The sequence below is a fragment of the Plecotus auritus genome, assembly GCF_963455305.1.
Source record: "Plecotus auritus genome assembly, chromosome: 3".
Lineage (NCBI taxonomy): Eukaryota > Metazoa > Chordata > Mammalia > Chiroptera > Vespertilionidae > Plecotus > Plecotus auritus.
The window spans coordinates 202,464,674-202,490,186 of NC_137772.1; the positions used below are offsets into that span (position 1 = coordinate 202,464,674).

The following is a 25,513-nucleotide window of genomic DNA, read 5'->3' on the forward strand; positions in this document are numbered from 1 at the left end:
TTCCCCCATTGACTTTCCCCCAGCCTTCCCTACCCCCCCCCCCCGTCGCTTGCCCTCATCCCCCCCCCCCCCCCCAGTGTCTTGTGTCCATTGGTGTGCTTATATGCATGTATACAAGTCCTTTGGTTGATCTATTTCCCTCACTCCCCACCCTTCCCACTGTAATTTGACAGTCTGTTCGGTGCTTTACTGCCTCTGTATCTATCTTTTTATTCATCAGGTTATAATGTTCTTTATTTTCCATAAATGAGTGAGATCATGTGGTAATTTTCTTTCATTGCCTGGCTTATTTCACTTAACATAATGCTCTCCAGGTCCATCCATGCTGCTGCAAATGGTAAGAATTCCTTCTTTTTTATAGCAGCGTAGTATTCCATTGTGTAGATGTACCATAGTTTTCTAATCCACTCATCTGCTGATGGGCATTTAGGCTGTTTCCAAATCTTAGCTATGGTGAATTGTGCTGCTATGAACACAGGGGTGCATATATCCTTTCTGATTGGTGTTTCTAGTTTCTTGGGATATAATCCTAGAAGTGGGATTACTGGGTCAAATGGGAGCTCCATTTTTAGTTTATTGAGGAAAGTCCATACTGTTCTCCACAGTGGCTGCACCAGTCTGCATTCCCACCAGCAGTGCACGAGGGTTCCTTTTTCTCCAGATCCTTGTCAGCACTTGTCATTTGTTGATGATTGCCATTTTGACAGGTGTAAGATGGTACAGCATTGTCGTTTTGATTTGCATCTCTCGGATAATTAGTGACTTTGAGCATGTTTTCATATGTCTCTTGGCCTTCCTTCTGTCTTCTTTCAAAAAGATTCTATTTAGGTCTGTGGCCCATTTTTTTTATTGGATCATTTATCTTCCTTTTATTAAGTTGTATAAATTCCCCTAGATGTTGGAGATTAAACCTTTATCAGTGATAACATTTGCAAATATGTTCTCCCATACAGTGGGCTTTCTTGTTTTGTTGATGGTTTCTTTTGCTGTGCAAAAGCTTTTTATTTTGATGTAGTTCCATTTGTTTATTTTCTCTTTAGCTTCCATTGCCCTAGGAGCGGTATTGGTGAAGAAATTGCTTCGGCATATGTCTGAGATTTCTCTGCCTGTGGATTCCTCTAGTATTTTTATGGTTTCCTGTCTTATGTTTAAGTCCTGTATCCATTTTGTGTTAATTTTTGTGTATGGTGTAAGTTGGTGGTCTAGTTTCATTTTTTTGCATGTATCTGTCCAATTTTCCCAACACCATTTATTGAAGATTTGTCTTGACTCCATTGTATGTTCATGCCTCCTTTGTCAAATATTAATTGAGCATAGTGGTTTGGGTCGATATCTGGATTCTCTATACTATTCCATTGGTCTATATGTCTGTTCTTGTGCCAGTACCAGACTGTTTTGAGAACAGTGGCTTTGTAGTACGGCTTGAAATCTGGTATTGAGATCCCACCTACTTTGTTCTTCTTTCTCAGGATTGCTGTGGCTATTCGGGGTCTTTTTTTATTCCAGATGAATTTTTGGAGAGTTCTTTCTAGGTCTGTGAAATATGCTGTTGGTATTTTAATGGGGAGTGCATTGAATCTATAGATTGCTTTGGGTAGTATGGACATTTTAATGATGTTGATTCTACCAATCCATGAACATGGCATGTTCTTCCATCTGTTTATGTCTTTATCTCTTTTTTCAGTGTCCTGTAGTTTTCCGCGTATAGGTCTTTTACCTCCTCAGTTAAGTTTATTCCTTGGTATCTTAATTTTTTTGGTACGATGGTAAATGGGATTGCTTTTTTAGTCTCTCTTTCTGTAAGTTCACTATTAGTGTATAGAAATGCCATAGATTTCTTGGTGTTAATTTTGTATCCTGCTACATTGTTGAATTCATTTATTAAGTCTATTAGTGTTTTGATGGAGTTTTTCGGTTTTTTTATGTACAATATCATGTCATCTGCAAATAAGGACAGCTTTACTTCTTCTTTTCCAATTTGGATGCCTTTTATTTCTTCTTCTTGTCTAACTGCGATGGCTAATACTTCCAGTACTATGTCGAACAGGAGTGGTGAGAGTGGGCATCCCTGTCTTGTTCCTGTTCTTAGGGGAAATGGTTTTAGTTTTTGCCCATTGAATATGATGCTAGCTGTGTGTTTATCATATATGGCTTTTATTATGTTGAGGTATGATCCTTCTATTCCCACCTTGTTGAGAGTTTTTATCAAGAAAGGGTGTTGGATTTTGTCAAATGCTTTCTCTGCATCAATTGATATGACTATGTGATTTTTATGTCTCAATTTGTTTATGTGATGTATCACATTTATTGATTTGTGGATATTGTACCATCCTTGCATTCCTGGGATAAATCCTACTTGGTCATGGTGTATGATCTTTCTGATGTAGTGCTGGATCCGATTTGCTAGAATTTTGTTGAGGATTTTGGCATCTATGTTCATGAGGGATATTGGCCTGTAATTCTCTTTCATTGTGTTGTCTTTATCTGGTTTTGGTATTAGGGTGATGCTGGCTTCATAGAAGGAGCTTGGAAGTGTTCCTTCCTCTTGAATTTTTTGGAATAGTCTGAGGAGGATAGGTTTTAGTTCTTCCTTGAATGTTTGGTAAAACTCCCCTGTGAAGCCGTCTGGCCCCGGGCTTTTGTTTGCTGGAAGCTTTTTGATGACTGCTTCAATTTCTTCCATAGTTATTGGCCTATTGAGATGTTTAGATTCGTCCTGATTGTGTTTTGGAAGGTTATATTTTTCTAGGAATATGTCCATTTCCTCCAGGTTGTCCAGTTCATTGGAATAGAGTTGTTCATAGTATTTTTTACAATCCTTTGTATTTCGGTGGGGTCTGTTGTTATTTCTCCTCTTTCATTTCTGATTTTGTTTATTTGGGTCCTCTCTCTTTGCTTCTTGGTGAGCCTGGCTAGAGGTTCATCAATCTTGTTTATCCTTTCAAAGAACCAACTCTTGGTTTTGTTGATCTTTTGTATTGTTTTTTTGGTCTCAATGTCGTTTATCTCCGCTCTGATCTTTATTATTTCCTTCCTTCTGCTTACACTGGGCTTTTATTGTTGCTCTCTTTCTAACTCTTTGAGTTGTAGGGTTAGGTAATTTATTACCATTGTTTCTTGTTTTTTGCAGTAGGCTTGTAGAGCTATGAACTTCCCTCTCAACACTGCTTTCACTGTGTCTATGGGACACATTTTAGGAGATAGAGGCTACTTATTAGACTTTCTGGAGGGTCTGTACAGAAATGCATATCTATTCACTTTACTCTTGAGTGGATAGAATGGTTGGGATGAGTTTAAAACTAATGGTTTATATCATTTGGGATTTTTCTCTTCAGAGCTGTTTATTGCTCAGGGCTGCTCAGTGGAGAGTTGAGTAGATAGAACACAGATGGAATGCTGCTGATGTTATTGAGAAAAGCAAGCCATCTCTCTACCCTTTTTGAAATTGTTGCTGAAACACATGTGGCCTGGCTTACCCAGACCAATCTATATGCATTGAAATATTACAGTTAGATATTTTTGTTTGATTTCTTTGGGGGTATAAAATTATGTTGCCTTTATTTTTGTTTTCAATTTATTTAACTAGTTTCACCTCTCCATGTATACAGTCTGTAGACCCTGGAAGAATTGTAATCATACTTTAGTCTGTTTTTAAGTAGCTACAGGACAAAGTTGCCTGAATCAGTCACTTCAAACTGAAGCAGAAAATAATTACTCTTAATAACAATTACAACACTTTATTGTGAAATATGCATTTCAGCATTTCATTTTTTAATATTAGAGTTGTCTCCTTTGTACAGTAGCAAAGCAGCAGATTTTTATTTTCGGTATGGAGAGAACTATACTTTTCTCTACAGGTGCAGTGTATACTCCACTTAATTCCTCTATACATTCTAGAATCAGTAAATGAATGGGTTATATTTATGTCACAAAAAGTGGGTCTTTTTTTTTTAAAGGATTAAATGACAGGAGAGCTGTACTTAAAAATTACGAAACTATATAAATTATGTGAACATTATTTAATATACAGAGATAAATTTGCATGTGACTTTTTAGAAAAATGTTTTCCATAATGTAGAGCTTTGTTGTAAATACTATTTTTGTATAGAGCCATGGAATCCATTCACAAAATGGGAGGGAGTTGCCTTTATTCTTCCTTCCAACTTTGGGCAGCTCTGATACCTATTTGCTTAAGTGGAGAAGTTGTTTTTCCCTGCAGGGAACCAATTCTAAAGCAATGGAATTAACTTTTATCTATAAAGGATAGAGGTCCATCACTAAGTTGTAGTAAAGTACTACTTTTGTTTATTATGTAAATATTCTTTCATTTTAAGAAGAACATTGTGATTTATAGCTGATTGCAAGGGTCAGAGGGAAAAGAAAAGAATGACTAATTGGAATTGTTTAGTAGAGTTGTGATATGTATTTTATTTTACTTGGCAGGTTTTTTCCCTCTGAAAATTGAATGGTGCTCACATTGGCTTTTACAAAAAAAAAATGGTATTTATGATTGGAACTGTGAAGGTGGTGCACTTAAAGGAAGGAGGTTTTTTTGTTAAATTAGAGTGATAGATAAATTATGAATGCCTTAAAGCTATATGAAATATTTTCTCTGTCCAAAGTAATACATGTTTTTATTTATAAACTTGCATGATATTGGTTGGATTTGTGGAAGACTAACAAACAGAAATATGGGCCCAGCCGTGGTGGGTGAGTGGTTGAGTGTCCATCTATGAACCAGGAGGTCATAGGGTACTTGCCAAGGTTGCAGTCTCAATCCCCAGTAGGGGGCATGCAGGAGGCAGCCAATCAATGATTCTTTCTCATGATTGATGTTTCTATCACTCTCTCCATCTCCCTTCCTCTGGGGGGGTATACACACACACACACACACACACACACACACACACACACACACACACTAGTAGCCCATTGCGCGATATCACATGCAGTAAGCCACACAGGAGCCGGGAGGGATCCACGCTGATTCCGCGGGAGGTGGGAGGGACCCGTGCTGCTTCTGTGGGAGACAGGCCCGCTCTCTCCTCTCCGGACCTGCGCTCGGCCATGGAGGCTGCGGGCCAGCTCCCCTGTCCCCCAGAGGCCCTCTGCGGCCAGGTGTTGCTGTGGCAACGAAGCAAGTGTCCCACCCTGGCTGCTCCGCGCCCGCTGCCCAGAGGTCCTCCGTTGCTGTGACGACGTAGCAAGCATTCCGCCAGGCTGCTCACGCTGACCTCTCTCAGTGGCAGCCTCCCCAGGACTGGGGGACTCTGGCAAGGCTGAGGTGACTGGGCGCCGCCATCTTGTGGCTATGGGCGCCTCCATCTTTTGTGACAGAGTGACAGTTAATTTGCATATTACCTTTTTATTAGATAGGATATATATATATATATATATATACACACACACACATATATATATATATATATATATATATTTATATTAAAGAAATATGGATTTAAGCATTGCAGTTTGTCTGCCTGTTCATCCAGATCTGTAGAGTTGAACATGTGTGCACATCTCTGTCAGGCCCCATCCCTGTTTCTCCACAGGCCAGGGAAAAATAATGGAGAATAGTAGATGCAGCCATTGCTAGGTTCAGGTCTATCTTAGGGCACATGTATGGGTCATATGACTTTTTATTTTCTACATTCCCAGATGATAAACATCGTAAAATCTAGGGATAGGAACAATTTGGTAAGATTGGATGGCAAATCAAGTCCTTAAATAACTTTAAAAAATTTTAAAACTTGTTCAAGAAGCTTATCAGTGTTTCAGTACTGCTTTTTACAGTAAACAAAGAAGGGTAATGAACTGATACTATGTCTTCCTGTAATGTAACTCATGTGGAGTGTGTGGGACAGCCTGGAGCTATGACTGGGGTGGATAAGGTGACTCTTTATTGTGTCAGCCATTTGTAACAAAAAGTTTATATAAACGAGTTGGACTTTTCTTATTATTAGATTTAGTTTGTAAGAGGAAGTGGGACATTTTAGACATATTTCTAAACTGAGTTGCTGATGAGGCCACAGATAGTTTTTCAAGGGTTTGGGGAAACCAGGCAGTGTCTCATCTGCTGTTAATTAATGAAATGAAACTGGGGTCACTAGAGTACAATGATGAATGAAAGGTCAGTGAATGGAAAAAGCTGTTAATGAAGGAGGATGTCAGCAGAGTGGAACCTTGTTCTAGATAAAGATCAGGGAAAATGTGCCCTTTGGCTGAGGTCGAGTTTTCTGCAAGTGACTTGGAGCTGTGGTTTGGGACATTTCAAGACGGACTGAAGCCTCTGTTAAATATTTTAAGGCTGTTGCAGTTTGTGCTGGAGATTAGTTGAAAAGATTTGTGAAAAAGAAGATTCCTTTTGTTTTATAGTGTGTTTAACAGTGTGTTATTGCTGTTTTGTTTGCCTTTAGGGTTTTGTTTGGGGTCCGACTACGGGTTTCTTTCTCTCATTTATTTCTGTTCTCTTAGAATTTTCTAAAGCCACACTCACTTTTGAGGTCCACTGAAGTTAAAGTGATTAGGGTCACTGTACTCATCAGCGGTGGAGCCTGGCCTGGACTCTCAGTTCATGAATGTTGCAGAAGTGTGTCCCCTCTGAAAGTTGTCCTTAGGGTGGCCCAAAGCCATCGAGATGTAGCTACAGCTTCACCACTGTGCTCTTAAACCAACCGGAGACTCAGTGTATGTTTCAGCTCTCTCTTGTGAAGTGCACTTAAAGCGTCTCTGGTGTTTCTGGTCATGTCAGACCTCCTTCTCCTTTCCTCTGTCATTGGAGCTTTTGAACCACACAGCTTTGGGGAAACAAGCTCTTCCATCTATTTGAGAAAGGCCCAGGCCATTTTTAGCCTGGTATTGAGACCTGGCAGGGCACGACGTGTGAGGGGAGGACTCCGTGGATGTCAGCAAGACTGTCCCACACCCAAGAGAGGGCTGATCCATAGTATTGTTGTGGAGCGAACGCGAGTAAAGACCACTGGAGTCCGGACCAAATTAAAATTTAGGGAGCCTTTATTGCCGGCCGGCGACTGTCCCCTCTCCATTCAGGGAGATCAGAGAGCAGCCCTGACCCTTTGTGTCCGACCGTATTTAAACCCATTCACTACAGTTTTTTGTTTTTTTTTTTCAGAGCAAACAGTCTAAAACAATTTAAAACAAAGCAGTTTTCCTTAATTAAAGAGCCAGCCCTATGTGTGCTTAGTGGTTATCTCGCTGCTGGCCTTGAAAACAACACAGTTCTATCCAATTAAAAATGCACCTGGCCTGGCATTGAGAGTATGGGCATCTCTAGTCTCTGGCCTACAAGGTCAGACAGCTAAGTTTATCTTCCTCATTATTCAAGCAGGCTAGAAAGCAAAGTTATTTTTTAGAATAAGAGTTCGTCTAAAAAAACAGCAGAGAATTCCAAACGGTAGTTTTACAATATAGGGGTTAGCCTTCTCACTAGGAGGAAGCATGCTCAAAAATTCCCACTCTCTAACAGTATTTAGAGAATGATATAGCATAGCGATCAAGGGTACAGTCTCGAGCCAGACTGCTGGGGCTCGTGTCCTAGCTCTGCCAGCTAGTATCTGCTGTCTTTCTGAACCTCTTTAAAAACCTGTGAAAGGGGCATAATAATAGCACCCACCTCATAGGGTAGTTGTAAAGATTGAATAAATATTTGTAAAGTGCTTAGAGCAATGCTTGTCACATAGTAAATGTCCGGTAATTATCTGGTTACTTACATTAGTTATAAGTATGATTACTTACACATTTAAAATGGAATTGAAGCCAAGTTTCCTTGGATTGCCTGTTTTCTCTTTTCTCTGAGACCATTTATTAGAATATTATCTTGTTGGATTTAAATGAGAGATCATCCCATGAACTGTTTGGATCCAGAATAGAAAAAAACACAAAAAACTGTTCTTTAGAGAAATACCAGAACCACAGAAGTTAATAGAAGTTAAAAGTTAAACTCCTACAGTTAAGTTATAATCAAAACTAGAGGCCTGGTGCACGAATTCGTGCACAGGTGGGGTAACTCGGCTTGGCCGGCGATTGGGCTGATCAGGGACATCTCGATGAGGGGAGGGACCATGGAAGGTTGGCTGGCCGGCCCCGATGGGGGCTGATGGGGGCCAGCTGGCGGGGGGAGGGGCTGCGGAAGGTTGGCTGTGAGAGCGCACTGACCACTAGGGGGCAGCTCCTGCATTGAGCATCTGCCCCCTGGTGGTTATTGTGCATGATAGCGACTGGTTGACCGGTTGTTCAGTAGCTTAGGCTTTTATATATATAGATAGTGCGTGTCAGTTATTTTGCTGGGTAGGTGTAAGCTAGGAAAAGAATGATGAAACTCTAATATTTGTTATAAGAACTACTTTGGGGTGGAGAACTTCATGTATTATGCAATTATGTTGAAAAGGAACAAAATTATAAATCCTAAACAGTGACACTCATATACATGCCAACATTGGCTGGCCCCTATTTTTGAGATTGTATGCGGGTTGTACTTGCAGGTGTAGGAATTCTAATTGACTTTATTTCATAGTTGCAATGTCCCCAGTATAGTGTTTCCTTAAGTGTGAGTTCCATTAATGTTCTATATATTTTAGGAGGGGAAATGAGTGGGGGAATTCCATGATCAAAAAAGTTTGGGAAACTATTTGAGTTCAATGAAATTAAACTAGTTTCTTTGGAGTTACTTTTTGGAGCCTTTGATATGCTAATGTGTGCTGTGACACTCCCAGGGACATGTGATATGCTGTATTTCTCTTACTTTTTGGACCAATATCTTGTCTGTCAACTTCCTGCAGGACACCAGTGCTCTGGAGCACACTTTGGGAAATGTAACCTTAGAAGCACTGCTTTCTTTTTTCACCTTTCATCTCTGGTGAATCCTAACAAGATGAAGCTAAACCATAAGCTGTAGACAAAGGTTGGATATGAGGCTAGATCCTAAATGAATGATCACTATCCATACTAACAATAGAGGAATATGCAAATTGACCTGGACACCATCACGTAACGACCAATCAGGATGGGGGTGGGGCCGCTGCGGAGAGCTCTCAGCATGCCTGCACCAGGGGTCCAAAGGGCACGGAGAGGAAGGGAAAGCAGATAGGCAGTTAGAGGGATCAGGCCAGGAGGGGAGAGCAGTTAGGCAGTTAGAGGGATCAGGCCAGGAGGGAAGAGCAGTTAGGCAGTTAGAGGGATCATGCCAGGAGGGAAGAGCAGTTAGGCAGCTAGGGGGATCAGGCCAGGAGGGGAGAGCAGTTAGGCAGTTAGGGGGATCAGGCCAGCAAGGGAGAGCAGTTAGGGCCATCAGGCTGGCAGGGGAGCAGTTAGGGGCATCAGGCAGGCAGGTAGGTGAGTGGTTAGGAGCCAGTGGTTCCAGATTGGGAGAGGGATCCCAGATTGGAGAAGGTGCAAGCTAGGCTGAGGAACCCCCTTCTATGCACGAATTTCATGCACCGGGCCTCTAGTATAGAAATAATCATTACTGATACCTGTGGAGTGCTTACTATGTGCCAAGCACAAAGCACTTAGATGTATTAACTAAGTTAATGCTCTCAACAACTCTATAAGGTAGGTAAGATCATTATCCCTACTTACAGATGAGGAGACTAATAGCCAGGGGGCTTAAATAACATGCCCAAATCAGGCAACTAGAAAGGGGTGAAGCTAGAATGTGAACTTGGGTACAAGAGCCTGTGTTCTTACTTTTTCTGCTGCATGATCGTGGGCTTGTATGTGTGGTTTGTATGCTGTGTGCGTGCATGGGGCAGGGTGGTGGTGGTATTCCTGGATGAGAGAAGAGCATGAATGTGTGAAATAATGACTTTCGTGTAGCTGGAGGTCATGGTGCAAATGGTAAGAAATGAAACTGTACAGGTACAGATCCTGAGGGCCTCATCTGTCACACAAAGGAATTTGGGATTTCTGTAGTGGAGCCATTTATTCTTTCCATCAGGTTACCTTAACAACTTTGGTAAGCAAATTGCTATGAGTAAAATAGTCCAGACAGTCAGGTGGGAGGCTAGGAATGCACACACACTCTTACATTTTGCAGGGGGGCTAGTTGTCACTGACTTACGCCATCCTAGCTGGCTGCCTTGTGGAACATATACCCAGCGCAGACAATAGACACAATTATGCTTGAGTTGCACATAATCCAGGGGATAATGAGGGATGGCATTCTCTCCCTCTCTCTGTACTTCTGCAGTTTTTGAGGGCATATTTTGTGTATGCCTCTTGGAAGTGGACTAAATGCTAATAGAATGTGACTCAAGAAAATGGATTTATGCATCTCATAAATATTTAATGGGATTTTAAGGTGTTAAGGCTTGATCAAAGAGGTAAAAGTGGGGCTTCCCTGTCTCCTAATAAGACTTAACATGGTAATTGTTTTCTAATGAAAAAGTGTTAAAATATACAAGTCTTTTCTATGATCCAAATATCTTTAGTTCCTGAGTTTGAACTTAGTAGTGACAGTTTGGATAGCAAGAAACTTATCTGAAAATTTATCAGAATCTACGTGGTTCCTGGATTTGTATTTGGATCGCAAAGAACACATGAAGACCTTGTACATTCTTTCTTTTCCCAGAGGAGGTGAGAGGGCCTCCTATGGCTAGATTTCTCTTCATTAAGAAGTAGCAAGATTGTGACTTCACGAAGGTCATGGAGCAGATCATTATAAGAACAGGACTAGGAAAAAAAGGAATTCATCTGAGTCCGGGAATCTTGTCATGAGGCCCCCCTTTACCCTAACCAGTTAGGGTCTGTCAGCACTTTGTTACAGTGCTCAGCGAAATGAACAGGAGCCCTCAGGAATCAGTGGTAACTATGGGAACCTTGACTAAGTACTCAGGGAATCCCAAGGGCTTGACATAGACTGTATTTGTAAGGGTAGGGCTGAGTATGTTTCTGATACCTTTGCAATAAAAAACCTGTACGGTAGAAAGATTTAAACTTAATTCCAGAAAGAATTTTTAACTTGATTAGTTATATTTTGAAGAAATGTCATATGGCCCCAGTTCACATTTTTTATATCCCCTTTTTGTTTCTGTGAATAATTGTCTTGCCTTGGTTACTTGCTACTTTCCTTAAATACTCTTTACATTGTACAAAAAGCATTTGCACGGGGATGGGGAGCGGGGAGCAAATGTTGCAGGATATATGCAAGTGGAGAGCGTGAGCAAGAGAAGAGGCATCCAAAGTGCCTCCGAGGCTTGCGCATCCAAGCTGAGACTTGGTGCTGGATTGTGTGTCAGACCTAGCAGTCAGCATGCAGACTGGAATAGCTGCGAGTGTTTCCATTTGCATGGATGGGATTTAATTTTTCTTTCTTTTTTAAAAATTTACTTGTTTATAAATTATATACATTGACTATTTTACTTACATATTATGAAAGTTATAAAACATAAGATTTGAAGTCAGAAATGACAAGATAAAAATAGACACATTTTTCCTAATATTTTCTCCTTTTTTATTTTTTAATTACCGTTTACATTCAGTATTTTCAGTTGTACAGCATTTGATTTTTCTTTTTAAACAGTTTTGTTTGAGTAGTCCACAGAGGCTGATTTCTATCGTTGTGCATGGCATAATTTTATACTGTTTATCCTTAGGTGGGTTTGCTGAGTTCTCCCGTTGTTTCCCTGGCCTCTGTGAAGGAAAATCCACTCTAGTTCCTACCTGCATTTCTCAGCCGTGCTTACCAGTTGCCAACATTGGGCCAACCCGAATTCTTCCCAATCTCTATCTTGGCTGCCAGGGAGATGTCCTCAACAAGGTGGGTGCTTTGAAAATGTCCTTCATTGCAGGGTTTATTGTTAGCAGCTGGAGAAACAGCGATTGCCCATTTGCTGCGGTGTCAGACACACCTGGCTTCCAGGAAGGAAGTACACCCTTCTCAGGGTGACTCCTGGCGAGCACTCACATCATCTTTTGGAGTGCTGTTTTGTTCGATGTTAACGATTGCCATGGGAAACCCAAACTGTTGTCATATTTGTGTCTTCCTCATAGGTCCAAGAGACCTGGAATAGGACAGGATTTTTCAGAAGTTTAGCCTTATTTTCCTAGTGTATTCATTTTTCTGTTTTAATAATTGGGCACACTCAGGAAGGCTGGTACTTCCTAAAGTCACATTCAGAAATGTGTGTACTTACTGCAGCACACTAGAAAGGGACTCGGGGTGGGCTTGGGTTAGGGAAGGACACCATGGTGATCGCCGGCTGGAGGGGCTGGGGATGTGGTAAAACGATGGCAAGGACAGGGATTAGGGTGCACTGCAGGCTGCCCTGTCTGATGCTCATTGGAGCAGTTTGGTTGAGAAAGCAGAGGGAACCACATGGTTTCTTGCTGGAAAGGACGTGGCTGTACTGAACAAGGTGTGCCCAACAGAGGAACCACGTTGTTGAGGCTGTTGTATATAATGCTACAAGCATAACAGTAGTAGGAAATTTGTCTGCCTCCCAGCTTATATCCTCTTAACCAGTAGTGGTAGAAAACAGTGCTCTAAGTGCCCAGAAAAGTGGTTTTTCTCTAAAACCTCTAATTTACATCACCTCTAGGTGAAAAAGCAATCAAAGATATTCATTCAGCTGTTGGCAATTTTCAAGTGCTGCTTTGCTATATGAAGGCAGAACCTTAACATTTTCTCCTTGAACTGAAAGAATCAGGCCGCCTGTAAAAGCAGCGTCCAGATTGGCTTGCATTAGCAAGGGAAAGCCAGGCTTTCCAGAAGGAAAAGTACCGTCATTGGACAGCCAGGAGGCATTCTGTTTTTGTTTTTTCCTTTTTTTGTTCTCAAAACTCCTGCCTCTTTAAAATTTTACCTCAACACTGTTGTTACTCTATCAGCTCTTACTGTGAGATCTGCCTATTTGAAATCTGATAGTTGATGCTTGTACTGAGCCTTTCTGGTGAGGTCACAGTGCCTTTGAGCATGTGATGCTTATTAATTCTCTTTTAGAGATAAGCAAACTATGTCACAGAAAGCAAAATTAATTTCCTGAAGTCACATGCCTCCCTAGGGCTTAATGGGAGATGCTTTATTTAAAATCTCAGATCAGAAAATAAATATAGAATTTCTAGTTAGAGACCCTGTCCACAATTACCCCGGTGAAATGCAACCAATCAGCCAGCAGGTAATTTCACAAATCATTGTGTTACAGATCATTTCGTTATCTTTGACCCTAGATTAAATGTCACATTCGTTTTTCTACATACCTTTTCTGGGTTTAACAAATGAGTTAGTTAACAACTACGTGAGTGCCCCCAACATGAGAACAGTTTAACTGTAGTAGAGGACAGGGCAACAGTTTCCTTATTTTCACTGGCTTCTAAATGTGTACTAAAGTAGATCCATTGAGAGGAAGTGGTCATAGGAAGTTCATGGGTGAAACAGTTGGGGCAGGGAGTATGGAATACCCCTGAAAGCTGCTTTATTAAAACATGTGACTAGAGAGTGGTGAGAAGGAAGAATGCACTGGTCGGCTGGCCTGCTTTGAAAGTGGTGCATAGAGGTTTGTATCTAACTTCCAGATTCATTGTTGAGTAGAGTCTTGGTGCTGAAGGGGATTTCAGAGATCATCTAGTCATCCTCCTCCATTCGATAAATGAGGAAGTTGATATTCCACAAATGTCAAATGAATTCCCTATGATGAGTTTTAGAACCAGATTGGCCTCTGATCTTCCTTCTCAACTCTCTGATTTAAACTTTCCAGCAGAAATAATATGCTTCTTGAAGTTCTTCAAAGATAAAGATTTTATAATCTTTACTAATAGTACATTCCTTTTGATTAAAATTTAGAAACCAAAGTCTTTAAAATCAGCACCCATAAGGCCACTAATTTTGTTGGGAGGGTTATTAACCATTTAAAATGCTAGGCTCTTTATATGATTGTGCTTAATCCCCCTAGTAGCATTAGGAGATAGGTAGGCCATGTACCCAAGATTTTGTGGCTAGGAAGTCATTGGCTTTAAAGCTGGTCAGTGGCAGAGATCAAATTCAAACCCAAGCTACTCTGGCTTTAAGTCCGGTGTTTATAGAACATCAGAAGTACCCATCTTCTGGAAAATGGAATTTTCTATAATAGGCTGCTACGGAGGACTGACAAATCTTAACAGTCTATTGAATCACAACTGAGATTCTCTTTCCCTGCTTTTTCCATATATTTTATACCAGCATTGCCCAAGAGAAATGTGATGCAAGACACATACATAACTTAAGAATTTCCAGTAGCTTTATTAAAAAAGTAAAAGGAAGCAGGTGAAGTTAATTTTAAACATTTTATTTATCACAACATATTTAGAATATTATTTTAACATGTAATCAATATAAGAATTACTGAAATGCTTTACATATTTTGTACTAAGTCTATAAAATCAAGTGTGTATTTTATAGTTAGTTACTGCACATCTCAGTGTGGACGAGCCACATTTCAGGTCTCAGTAGCCACATGTGGTTTGTGGCTGCCCTACTGGCCAGTACAGGCCAGTGCTCTCAGTGTGTATTAATTTTTACTTATGTCTCAAAGACATGGCTCTTGTGTAGAAGGCCATAAGAAGTCATTGGTAGCAAAAAGAATACTTTTATTTCCCTTTTTCCCTCACAACTGTACTTTTGTTTCTTACAGTCTGTTCTTTATCCTCTAGTCTTTGTACTAGAGTTGGACCAGGAATAGCTTATTGTATTGAAAATAGTTTGCTGATGCCCACTCAGAACTGAGTGGGATTTGAGCAAGAATCTCTAGTCACTATGTAAAAGACGGAAGTTCTTGATCACTTCTCTCCCTTACCACTTAAAATTTCAAATGGAGACGTTTGCTTCTCACTTTACATAAAATGTGTGACGGAATTGCCTATTTCGAGTAGTTACTAAACCAGAGCTGTGCCTGTAGTGAGCCCTTCAGCCTCTTCACGAAGCAGCTCTACTGTCCCCTCTTCCTCTTTTAAACGGTGTGCTGCCAGCATTCTTTGTGCAGCTTCTGCTTCCAGTCCTTTACCATGCAAAACTGGGGTTGCTATGCTCCCTTACTGTTCTGCCCGCCACAAGGACTCCTGCTACTTTCTCTCTTGTTCTCTTACTAGTATAAGGGTTAGGCCAGTGGTCGGCAAACTCATTTGTCAACAGAGCGGCAAACTGCGGCTCACAAGCCACAGTTTGCCGACCACTGGGTTAGGCAATACCCCAGACACAGTATAGCCAGATGCTGCTTTCAGGTTTCCGTATGACCTAGGAAGACAAAGGTCATTAAAATTTTCGGTAAATACACAGCGTTTATTCAGTGTCTACTATGTGTAGAACACCACAGTGTGCAAATTGGTTAGATAAGACCTGTGTGGCAGGCGCCGGAGTCCCACAGTCCTTTCAGCCCAGCCAGGGCGTGGCAGGCACACAGTGCGGCCGGACCCGCTCTCAGCCCCCAGGCTCAGGTAACCAGGGCCGGCCAAGGCTTGCGCTGCTGGCAGTGGCGGCAGCAGAGGTGTGATGGGGGCGTCGCCTTCCCCTGATCACTGGGTTGCCTCCCGCCCCTGAGGGCTCCCGGACTGTGAGAGGGGGCAGGCCAGGCTGAGGGACCTCCCCCTCTAGTGCAGGAATTTTCATGCACCAGGCCTCTAGTATGCATATAAGAATGATCAGGGGAGCAAGCAAGTTAGTGAATAGTTATGTGAAAGTTCAGCTGACTTTAGAGAAGCACTGACATGTCCACCTGATGCCCTCAGCAGGGGACCGCCTGGTTGGTCCTGGCTTCCACACATCTACTTCCACCACTGTTCTTAAGCCTGTTTAGGACAGTGTGCTTATTATCATTATGTACAGTAATTAAAACATTACATATACCAATGAACTATGAATGAGGGAAGAGAATTGTTTTTCTGGGACCTAAGTTAAATGTTTTTGAAAGATTCAGGAAAGACAAATTGCTTTACATTTTTTTCTGTCTAATTAGTTTGGAGGAAGCAACTGAAAAATATTCAGGAGACAGTCATAATCTAGAAGGATTCTGTTCTCATATTGTTTCACAAGTTCTTGCCCATTAAAGAAATGGAAACATAAGTGGTAGATGCATTTGGTTGTGATTTGCTTAAGAACTCCAGCCAGATAACCTATAAAAATAAAATCCATAGTCCTACATCAGAAGTTAGCAAATTAATGTACATTTATTTGTTTTTAGTTAAAATGTTTCAAGTACATATATATCATGTTATTGATTTTTCTCCTTTAACTGACTTTTCCCAAAGACATAATAACTACCAATCCAGATGAGAGGGTCCTTATTATCATATTTAAATTTTATATGGTGACATTTTATGATTTTTGTTTTTAAAATTAACCATGTTTAATTTATTAAGTCCCATTTTCTTACAAAAAGAATTTCAGGTAGGAGCTGGATAATTGACTTAATAAAAAGATTTTCTATAAAATTTTTATAAGTCAAGTGAAATTCATTTTTTTTCTCATTTTGTGTTTAAGTTATTTTATTATCACTCAATTTCAACACATTAATGTCTTTCCCTTCCTCCTTTGCCAGTTATCGAAAATAAAGCTACTATTAATTAAATGCACCTTTTATGGTACATTGCTTTGTACTTTGGTATGGTAAACCTGGATTACTGATGTTTCCTAAATGAGGCCATAGCAGTGCATCTGCAGTTTGGTGATGGCAACCGTCAGTGTGAGGACAGTGAAGGTGCACATGGATAACCCGACCCCAACAGCAGGCCCCAGTGTCAACATGGCAGAAAGACCCCACTGTGTCGTCTACTGACTGCAACTGAAGTGACATTAGGGGCAATAGGAGGCAAATAAAACTTGAATAAGTCTCCTCAAATAGCCGTCTATTCTTACCTGGGAGATAACCATAGTAGGTGCTCTCAGCTACATGTACAGTTTAAAGGCTGTGGTAGTAACACCATGATGATCTTCACCACCTCATGCGAGACCTTCCGAAGATGGGCTTGGGCACGGATGGAGGTCGGCCACTGTCAGAAGCTCGCCTAGTTCCAAAAGCTATGTCTTGACATTGTCATCTCACAGTTGAGATAGGATTGCATATATGATTTAGATTTATTAAGTCTGCCTTTATGTAAAATAAAATATATTTATTGTGCCAAATATGGCAAATGAAGGGATTAGAGGATTGGCATGTTTCAGGAAGGTGAAGGAAGAAAATTACCAACTGTCAAGTCATTGGAAAAGATTTGTAGAGGAGGTAGCATTACAAGGAAAGGAAGAAGTGGCCAGGTGCTTGCAAGAGAATTACTTCAGGTTTAGAGCGTTTCCCGAGAGGCAGCAGTGGCTGACAAAACAAAGCGGGTTGTATAGGCTTGCCTGGAAAAGGGTAGACGGGTGTCAGTTGAAGAAACACGTCTCGAAAGTAGCTATGTACCTGGTGCCGAGGGTAGAAAAACAAGCAAGGATCACTTTAAGATCCCACTACCTCACTACTTAATAGGAGAGAGAAGTAGTATCTGCTAATTATAACATAGTATGCTGGGTGCTTTACTAATGGTGTGGACAACCTACTTTGGAAGGACATAGACTGCAGTGGTTAGTTAAGTGGGAAAGAGTTCATAGCAAGGTTAATTTTAACGAAGCGTCATCAGCATGAGAAACAGGGCCTGCTAAGCACAGGAGCCGTGTGGGCAGCAGCACGGAAGGGTGGCTGCGCAGTGATGGTGTGGATTTGGAGGTTGTGGGCCCTGGAGTGGGCAGTCCAGAGACACAATGACATTAGAAGTGTGGATAAAGCACTTAGCCTGTGCTAATGATCAGGAAGATTACTGTAGTGTTTGTTCAGTTTATGGTTTGGAGAGGAAAACACTGCAAACTTCAAGAGGTCCCTGGTGGCTTTATGTTATCATGATGAGGACTGACTCCTGAGCAGTGGTGACCGAAAATGGAGAGAGAGGATAAATGGGGGGGGGGGGGGCGGGGAAGGCGGGTGATACCCAGAGGATCTGGCACCCATTTATTTGGATGAGGGGGTCGTGAGAAAGAAGGAAAGTCAAACAATCCTGTTTTCTAGCTCAGGTGTCTGGGTGGATGTTATTACCACAAACCAATTTCAGAGAGGAAACAGGAATTTGGAGCAGAGAAGGGAGAAAGATAATGTGTTGAGCTTCTGACATTTTGAGTTTGAAGGGCCTGAGGAATATCAAATAGAGATATCCAGTAGAGTTAGAAATATGGATTAGAAATTGAAGAGAAATTTAAGAATCATCAGGATGTAGAGTTGATAATTAAATCTTTGGAAATAGATTCAGCCTTTAAAATGAATGTTTAGAGTGAGAAGACCGCCTAGAACTGTCCTAGATCTAGAACAACCAGCATATTCAGTTTGGGAAGAAAATACTCTTGTATGTACATGCATTCTAAAGTCATAGTAAACTTGTGGTTTTATATTCTACTTTGTCTCTCTAGTAACAAAGTAATTGAGAGTTGACTGTGTTAATGATGTATGACTTTCAAGCATACTATTTTAAACAGCCATTTTTGCCCTTAAAAAAAATTCTGGTTTTATCTTAAGTCTTTTTATAAATGTCACTGGGTTTTTGGATTTTACCTATTGATTGAACTCTGACCAGTTTCTAGGAAACTAGTATTGAATGAACTTTGATTATTTCAAGGAAACTAGTAATTTTTATCCTTGGTTAAACTTTACTCTTTCAAAAGAATTGTGTATGTTATTAGTGATTTTAATTGCTCTTTCTCTCCATAGGAGCTGATGCAACAGAATGGGATTGGTTATGTGTTAAACGCCAGCAATACCTGCCCAAAGCCTGACTTCATCCCGGAGTCTCACTTCCTGCGTGTGCCTGTGAATGATAGCTTTTGTGAGAAAATTTTGCCCTGGTTGGACAGATCTGTAGATTTCATTGGTAAGTAGCTCAAGTAATATTACAGTCTTTTGGATTATAGTCTCATGTATAGGTGTACCCCCTCCGCCTACCCCCCTTTTTCCTTTAGAGAAAAGAAGCCTATTTCAGAGATTTCAAAGGTCTGAAAACAACACATGATGCTGCTTATCTCATTCAGTGGCCAAGGTGACGTGTGTGCCATGCTCTCCCCAAGGGACTGGCCTTCTGACATTCTAGCTCACTGAGCACTACCATGGTTTAGCCTGATAGGACTGTGATTGTGTATGCAAGTGTTTTAAAATCAGTTAAACTTTCGGGGCTACATTTCTTACCCACTTTTTCCAAAACTATAAAATAGTGACTTTCCTTAAACTGTTTTTGCCTTGTTGCTGTATTTTTCCCGGAGAAAAGTAAAATCCTGTGAAAACAAATCCATTATATTTAAAGTCTTTATGTCACAAGATTTCTATGCCTCAGTCCGTGTGCCAATAATTTCAAGTAGTATTGGATCTAATAAAATTCCAGCACACACACACACACACACACACACACACACACACACACACTGCTGCTGCTCATTTCTTTGGTGTTAACAGTGACAGGATCTCATCTGTCCCATATGGTTAGTCCTGGAGCCACCCTTCCCCCCAACCCCACTTCTAGCTTGAGGTGCTGTTGTGTCATTTTGTGCTGCAGGATCAAGTCTGCTGGCGATGTGTCTGTAGTGTGGTCCTCGAGGAGAGGAAAACAGAGGAGAAGCACTGCTAGCTCTTGAACAGCACAACAGGGTTGACTCTTGATGTTCCAGATGAGGAATTTTTGTTGTCCCCCCGCCCAAGCACATAAATTTGAGTACTCTAATCCACAATGAAATACTCTGAATTGGTTACTGTAATTTTTAAAAAAGAACTTTTAAAAAGTGAAATTATGTAAATTAAGCCTCTCTATATACTTTCTCTGTGAGAGAAATTTTTAAGAACTTCGGGTGATTCTGAAAGAGTCCTCTTTTTTTCAAGATTCTAGATTGCCAAGAGTCTTTCATCTTTAGTTAGGATAAATCTGTGAAACATCTTAAGATAAATGGCTTAGCTATTTCACCTTAAAATAATCACAAACAAAACTCCCAAATTAATCCCTCCCCTTGTACTTCTAGGAAATATTCAGCATATCATGTAATTTTTGCCTCTTTAAAAGATAACAATTATGGTTAATGTGCTCATTGCCTATCACACTGGTCCAGAGACGTTTAGCTCTAATTTCAGCTAAAAATAAAATTTCAGAATCTATGTGAGAGAGCCTTATTCTGTTAAATCGTGACAATGTCTAAATAAACTTTAGGAGGGTTAATTAATTGAAAAGAGAATATGAAGAACTTTGTCCTCAACTTATTTTCTTTAATGGGAGATATTGGTGTCATCCTGCCACTTTTAATTCATATAAAAGGAACGTAAGCATGTTCCAAGTTGGTTAAATACACACACACATAATGTAATTTATTTGTAGCACCTAGAATTTGTAGTACCCAGTCATTCAGGGCAAACTCTCCAGCACCGTTCTGGAATTAGCTGTTTTTAAAATTATTATGAGTTTTTTCCCCCTTAGATCTGTACTCTATAATCTCAGTAATTACTACCTTCATGTTAACCTTTGGAACTTGATGTCCTCACAGGTTCCCCCTTACACTTTACATCGGTTATTTTCTCGCCCTTTTTTAACCTAGATTTTACCCCTAAAGTGCTGTGGTAGTAACCTACTTTTTAAATTCCCAGTTTTCACCATCATGCCTACTTGTCCCTCATTCAGGAAACCACAGAGGCTCCTTAATTGCCCACGAGTCCTTAGCCAGATATCCCCAGACCGTCCAGCACCTGCTCCCCACCTCTGAAACCCCCTTACTTCCTACACCTCTCACCAGCATCAGCCACAACAGACTGTCTTCTGAGCAGTCTGCCTCCACAGAGCTTTCTTACATACATTTCCCTTCTCTCTGCCAGGTCTGTGTATATTACTTCCTTTGCTTTAAGACTCAGTATAGCACTCACTTCTGCCAAAAAATATGTTCTAATGAACCCCACTCCAGTATAATCACTTTTTAATTAGATTTTTAAAGTACATCATCAAAAAAGTTATAATTGTAAAAACAGTGTAAGGGAAATGCAGAATATTTGTAATACAGAGAAAAGGAAACCTATAATCTCAACATCTTTACACATCTGTTATCATGATTGTTTTTTTCCAACCTTTTTCAAATTTTCCTGAAGATTGCTTTTTTAAATATGTATCAGTCAGCTAGCCAGACAGTATTTACCATGTGACCAGTGTTAAACTCTCCAGGGGTAATTTTAGAAGCAAGATTCTTCTAGGTTCTTATAATGTAGTTTTGAGATAATTATTTAAAATAATTAGAGAATACTGACAACATAACAAATTTAAACCTAACGTACTTCCAATAAGAATTTTTTAAAGTAGTTTTTAAAAATTGATTTTAGAGCAAGGGAGGAGGGAGAGAGACAAACAGACACCGATGTGAGAAGGAAACATCAGTTGCCTCCCACACATGCCCCAACTGGGGATTGAACCCTCAACCTGGGTATATGCCCTGACTGGGAATTGAATCCGCCACCTTTTGGTCTATGGGATGATGCTCCAACCACCTGAGCCACACTGGCCAGGAGATCAAAAGACACATATTCACACACATTAAAATGGGACAAAAGGGGAAGCTGGGAAAGGTACAGTAAAATCGGAATCACAGTTACCTATTGAAATAAAGTGAAAACCTTAGCTTTGAGCTTCTTAGCAGCCAAGGCAAAGGGGAAATACTAAGAGTAGTATAGGCTAAATACTGTACAGCTGAGAGAAGGAAGAGAACTGTGTCAGTCCAGTAAGGCATGGGACTTTATGTACATGGTTTTATATAATATTATGTTATACTAGAGGCCCCATGCACAAAATTCGTGCAAGAGTAGGCCTTCCTTCCCCTGGCTGCCAGCACCGACTTTCCTCTGGCATCTGGGACCCGGGCTTCCCTTATAGCCCCAGCTTCCTCTGGAAGGTCGTAAGTCTAATTAGCATATTATGCTTTTATTATTATAGATAGTATGTATTTGTTTCAGTGTTGCTTTGTATTAGTTTATTATATTTGATTTCCCTATCCAAAGGGAAGCTTCTTGATTGTTCATATACTATTCAAAAGCCCTGTGGTGTTTTGTACATAATGAATAATTAATTATACAATAGAAATTTGTAATATAACAGAAGTAATAAGATTGGGATAGCCTTTTATTATTCAGCTGCCAGAGCAGATTCCTTGGATATCTGTTAATTACAAGAATTTTAATATAAGGTTTGGTAGTATCAACTAAAACAAGAATGAAAAGGGAAGAATTTAGCTGCATGTCAGGAGCTCATGGTAACACGCTGGTAATTAGAATTGAGGCAGTCATCATACTAATTACAATATTAGTTGCCTCCAGGCTTTGTGGAATAACTTCATCCACTCCCACAAGAAAGCTATTAAATCTCCTCAACAGTGAGAGATGGCAGCACTGTTTGTTGAATTGCTTTGGTTCTTGGTTCTAACAGTATCCATGAGTCCTTCTACCATGTTATGGGGAGTTAAGATGATGTAATCATACAGTAACTCCTGGATATCAAGGAAGGGATAACAATTCTCTTGGTCCTTATTAAAGTGACCTACCAAACCTAATTTATAGTATATTTTGATTTTCTTTCCTCTTAAATTCAGGAAATAAAGTTGAGCTACTTCATGACATATAGAAAAGTCTCCTAACAAAAAATAGGGATACTATAGGTTCCACGAGTCAGCATTTTATTTATTTATATATTTATTTATTCATTCATTCATTTATTTTAATCCTCACCCGAGGAAATTTTTCCATTGATTTTTAGAGAGTGAAGGGGAGATGGAGAGACACAGAGAGAGAAACATCGATGTGAGAGAGACGCATCGATTGGTTGCCTCCTGCACATGCTAAGCCTGCAACCAAGGTACATGCCCTGGACCAGAAATGAACCCCGGACCCTTCAGTCCGTGGGCCGATGCTCTATCCACTGAGCCAAACCAGGTAGGGCATGAGTCAGCATTTTAAAAGTAGCTTGATTTGGCTTCTTTTTATGTTGTGATGTGATACTATTATGATTAAGCCTGTCTCTGCCTCCCTGTTATATAAATAGTAACATATGGTACATGGTTGAAATGAAGCTATTCTGAAAAATTTACTATCTCATATATCAAACAATTATGTTATACACCTAAAAGTAATATGTTATATGCTTATTATGTCTCAAAACTGGAAAAAAATTTATTATCTCTTAACTGGAAAAACGTTTGAAGTGACAGACAAGATAGGAAAACAAAATATTAGCTAAATCTTAAGATTTTGGATGTTATTTTTTATGCCTTTCAGTATTTCTGAAATTTTCTACACTAAACAAGTAGAATCATGTAACCATCATGTAGTATTTATACTTTGGAAAGTTATTAACATAAAAAATATAAAAAATACATGGTGAAAAGTACTGAGTAAGTCAGTCAGCCTGAGTTAGGGACAAATTGCTTATTTAACAACATGGTTGGACCTTCATTGTAATGGTGGGGAAATTATCTTCCCCTGTCTCCTTAAAAGACTATTGAAAGGAAATACCTATAAATAGATGAGATGTACTTTGAGTTGTCAGATGAAAAGCACTAACCCTTCTTGGATTTGACTCCTACAGAGAAAGCAAAAGCCTCTAATGGCTGTGTCCTGGTGCACTGTTTGGCCGGGATCTCTCGCTCTGCCACCATTGCTATTGCCTACATCATGAAGAGGATGGACATGTCCTTAGATGAAGCTTACAGGTAAGGACAGGCCATGTCAGTGTGATTGACTTTTCATATGCGCTGAAACATGGGGAGGTCTGAGGGTGGGTAACCGTACTAACGCTGATCATGATTATTTTAGTTACACTCTTTACTGGTGACTGGATTTTTAAATGATCTTTTCAAAGGTTGGAGAAGAACGCATTTTATAATTTAGCGTGAATTCTACCCAAACATATGTCAAATATATCCTCAGCTACTTTTTATGTTTATAACAAATCCAAACAGATCTCTGTCCTGTTATGTGAATTTTATTATATCTTTTCCTAATTGGGGAAGTATCATTGATTCTCATTTAAATATGAGGGGAAGCTCTAGGAGACTACTCATAGAATTTCTGCTCTGCTTCAACCTTTGTGTCTCCTTTATTGTGAGGAAAAAGCCTGATACCTGCAGGACTGTCGGACTCAGAATTGTCAAGCTCCATGCACTGAGTAACACCGCCACGGTCTAGAGCCGCCCAGGTTGTGCAGTGTGTGATTCTGACCGGGCTTCCCCCCCTTTTCTCAAAAGGAGGGTGGCAGTGACCCTAGCACACTGAGGACGGGGTTTTCTTCAGTAACTGGAGACTGCGTTCTCTACATGTCTTAAGGGGACCTTTTTTTTTCTTCCCAAATTGGGAAAAAAAGAGAGAACAGCTTCCATTTGAGGAAGGAGATGGAGGAACTGGGTCCTCCATTTGTCTGTATTAGCTCCTCACCCTTCATTCAGGCTTTCCTCCCTAAGTTCCTCCTGCGCCATGCAGACGCCAGAAGAAAAGGCACCCTTACAACATGTACAAAGTGTTATTATGACGTCTCTACATTTATACTTGTTACAGTTGAGCCAGTTATTTCTGGCTTTGTTAATTTGGTTTAGGTTACTTGATTTCCAAGGAGTTAGTTTTTTCTTTTTCCTTATTCACATATAAAATTTCAGTGTAATTTCACTCCTGTGTGTTCTGAGGAATGTCCATGAGGGCCAGGGGCCACTAAAGAGTTTATCTACTATCTCTTAAGAATATTTATTTCCTCAATGAAACATAAGAGTTATTATTACTAGTTTTGATCCCTCAATGACTCTTCTTTAACCTGGTGGTGACCTTAGACCTGGTTTTGAATCCCAGTGCCATTACTTAATAGCTCTGTAATTTAGGCAAGTCACCTAAGGACTTTAGGTACCTATATGATGGGGATAATTATACCCACCTGACACAGGATGGTTTCGAGGACCGAATGAGATAGTGCTCTGTTAACTTGATTCAATGCATTAGCATAGTGCTCACTGTAGCTGTCATGTCGAGAACAAAGAAAAGGAACTCAGAAACGTGTGCTTTGGTGCTCTGGCCATCTGATGCCTTGTCTTTTGGTCATTAATTTATAATGTGAACTGTCTTGAGGAAGTGACTTTGGGGATTTTGAGAAGACATGATATTGGGAAATGGAAGATGGGAAGTACAGTGGAAACTTAGTTCTCAAACTAAATTAGTTCTGGAAGGCAATTTGTTCAAGAATCAATTTGTTCAAAAATTGAATTAATCCATTCCAGACCTACAAACCCTTCTTATTACAGTACATGTCTAATGCACTGTTTAATCTATAAATAAACACTTCTTTTCTTAAATTTATCGAAGTATCCCTACTGGCCTTAAATGAATCACTTTCAGCAGTCGCTCCAGGGGTATCTTTCAGGTCAGTATACAGCATCTTGGCTTTTTCACATATCATTGCCTCTCCCTCCCCACCAGCTAACTGCTTTTTGTTTATCCAAATCAAAGTTTTTCTATCTCTTCCATTG

General features: G+C 40.2%; 1 protein-coding gene across 1 annotated transcript in view; it reads left to right on the forward strand.

Moving 5' to 3' along the window:
- Positions 1–25,513, forward strand: part of DUSP16 (dual specificity phosphatase 16) — a 93,675-nt gene that overhangs the window by 63,522 nt on the left and 4,640 nt on the right. Inside the window, exons 5-7 of the mRNA XM_080663121.1 lie at positions 11,613–11,776; positions 18,714–18,873; positions 23,593–23,716. Coding sequence (XP_080519247.1) covers positions 11,613–11,776; positions 18,714–18,873; positions 23,593–23,716 — 448 coding nt within the window. The remainder of the gene's footprint in view (positions 1–11,612; positions 11,777–18,713; positions 18,874–23,592; positions 23,717–25,513) is intronic.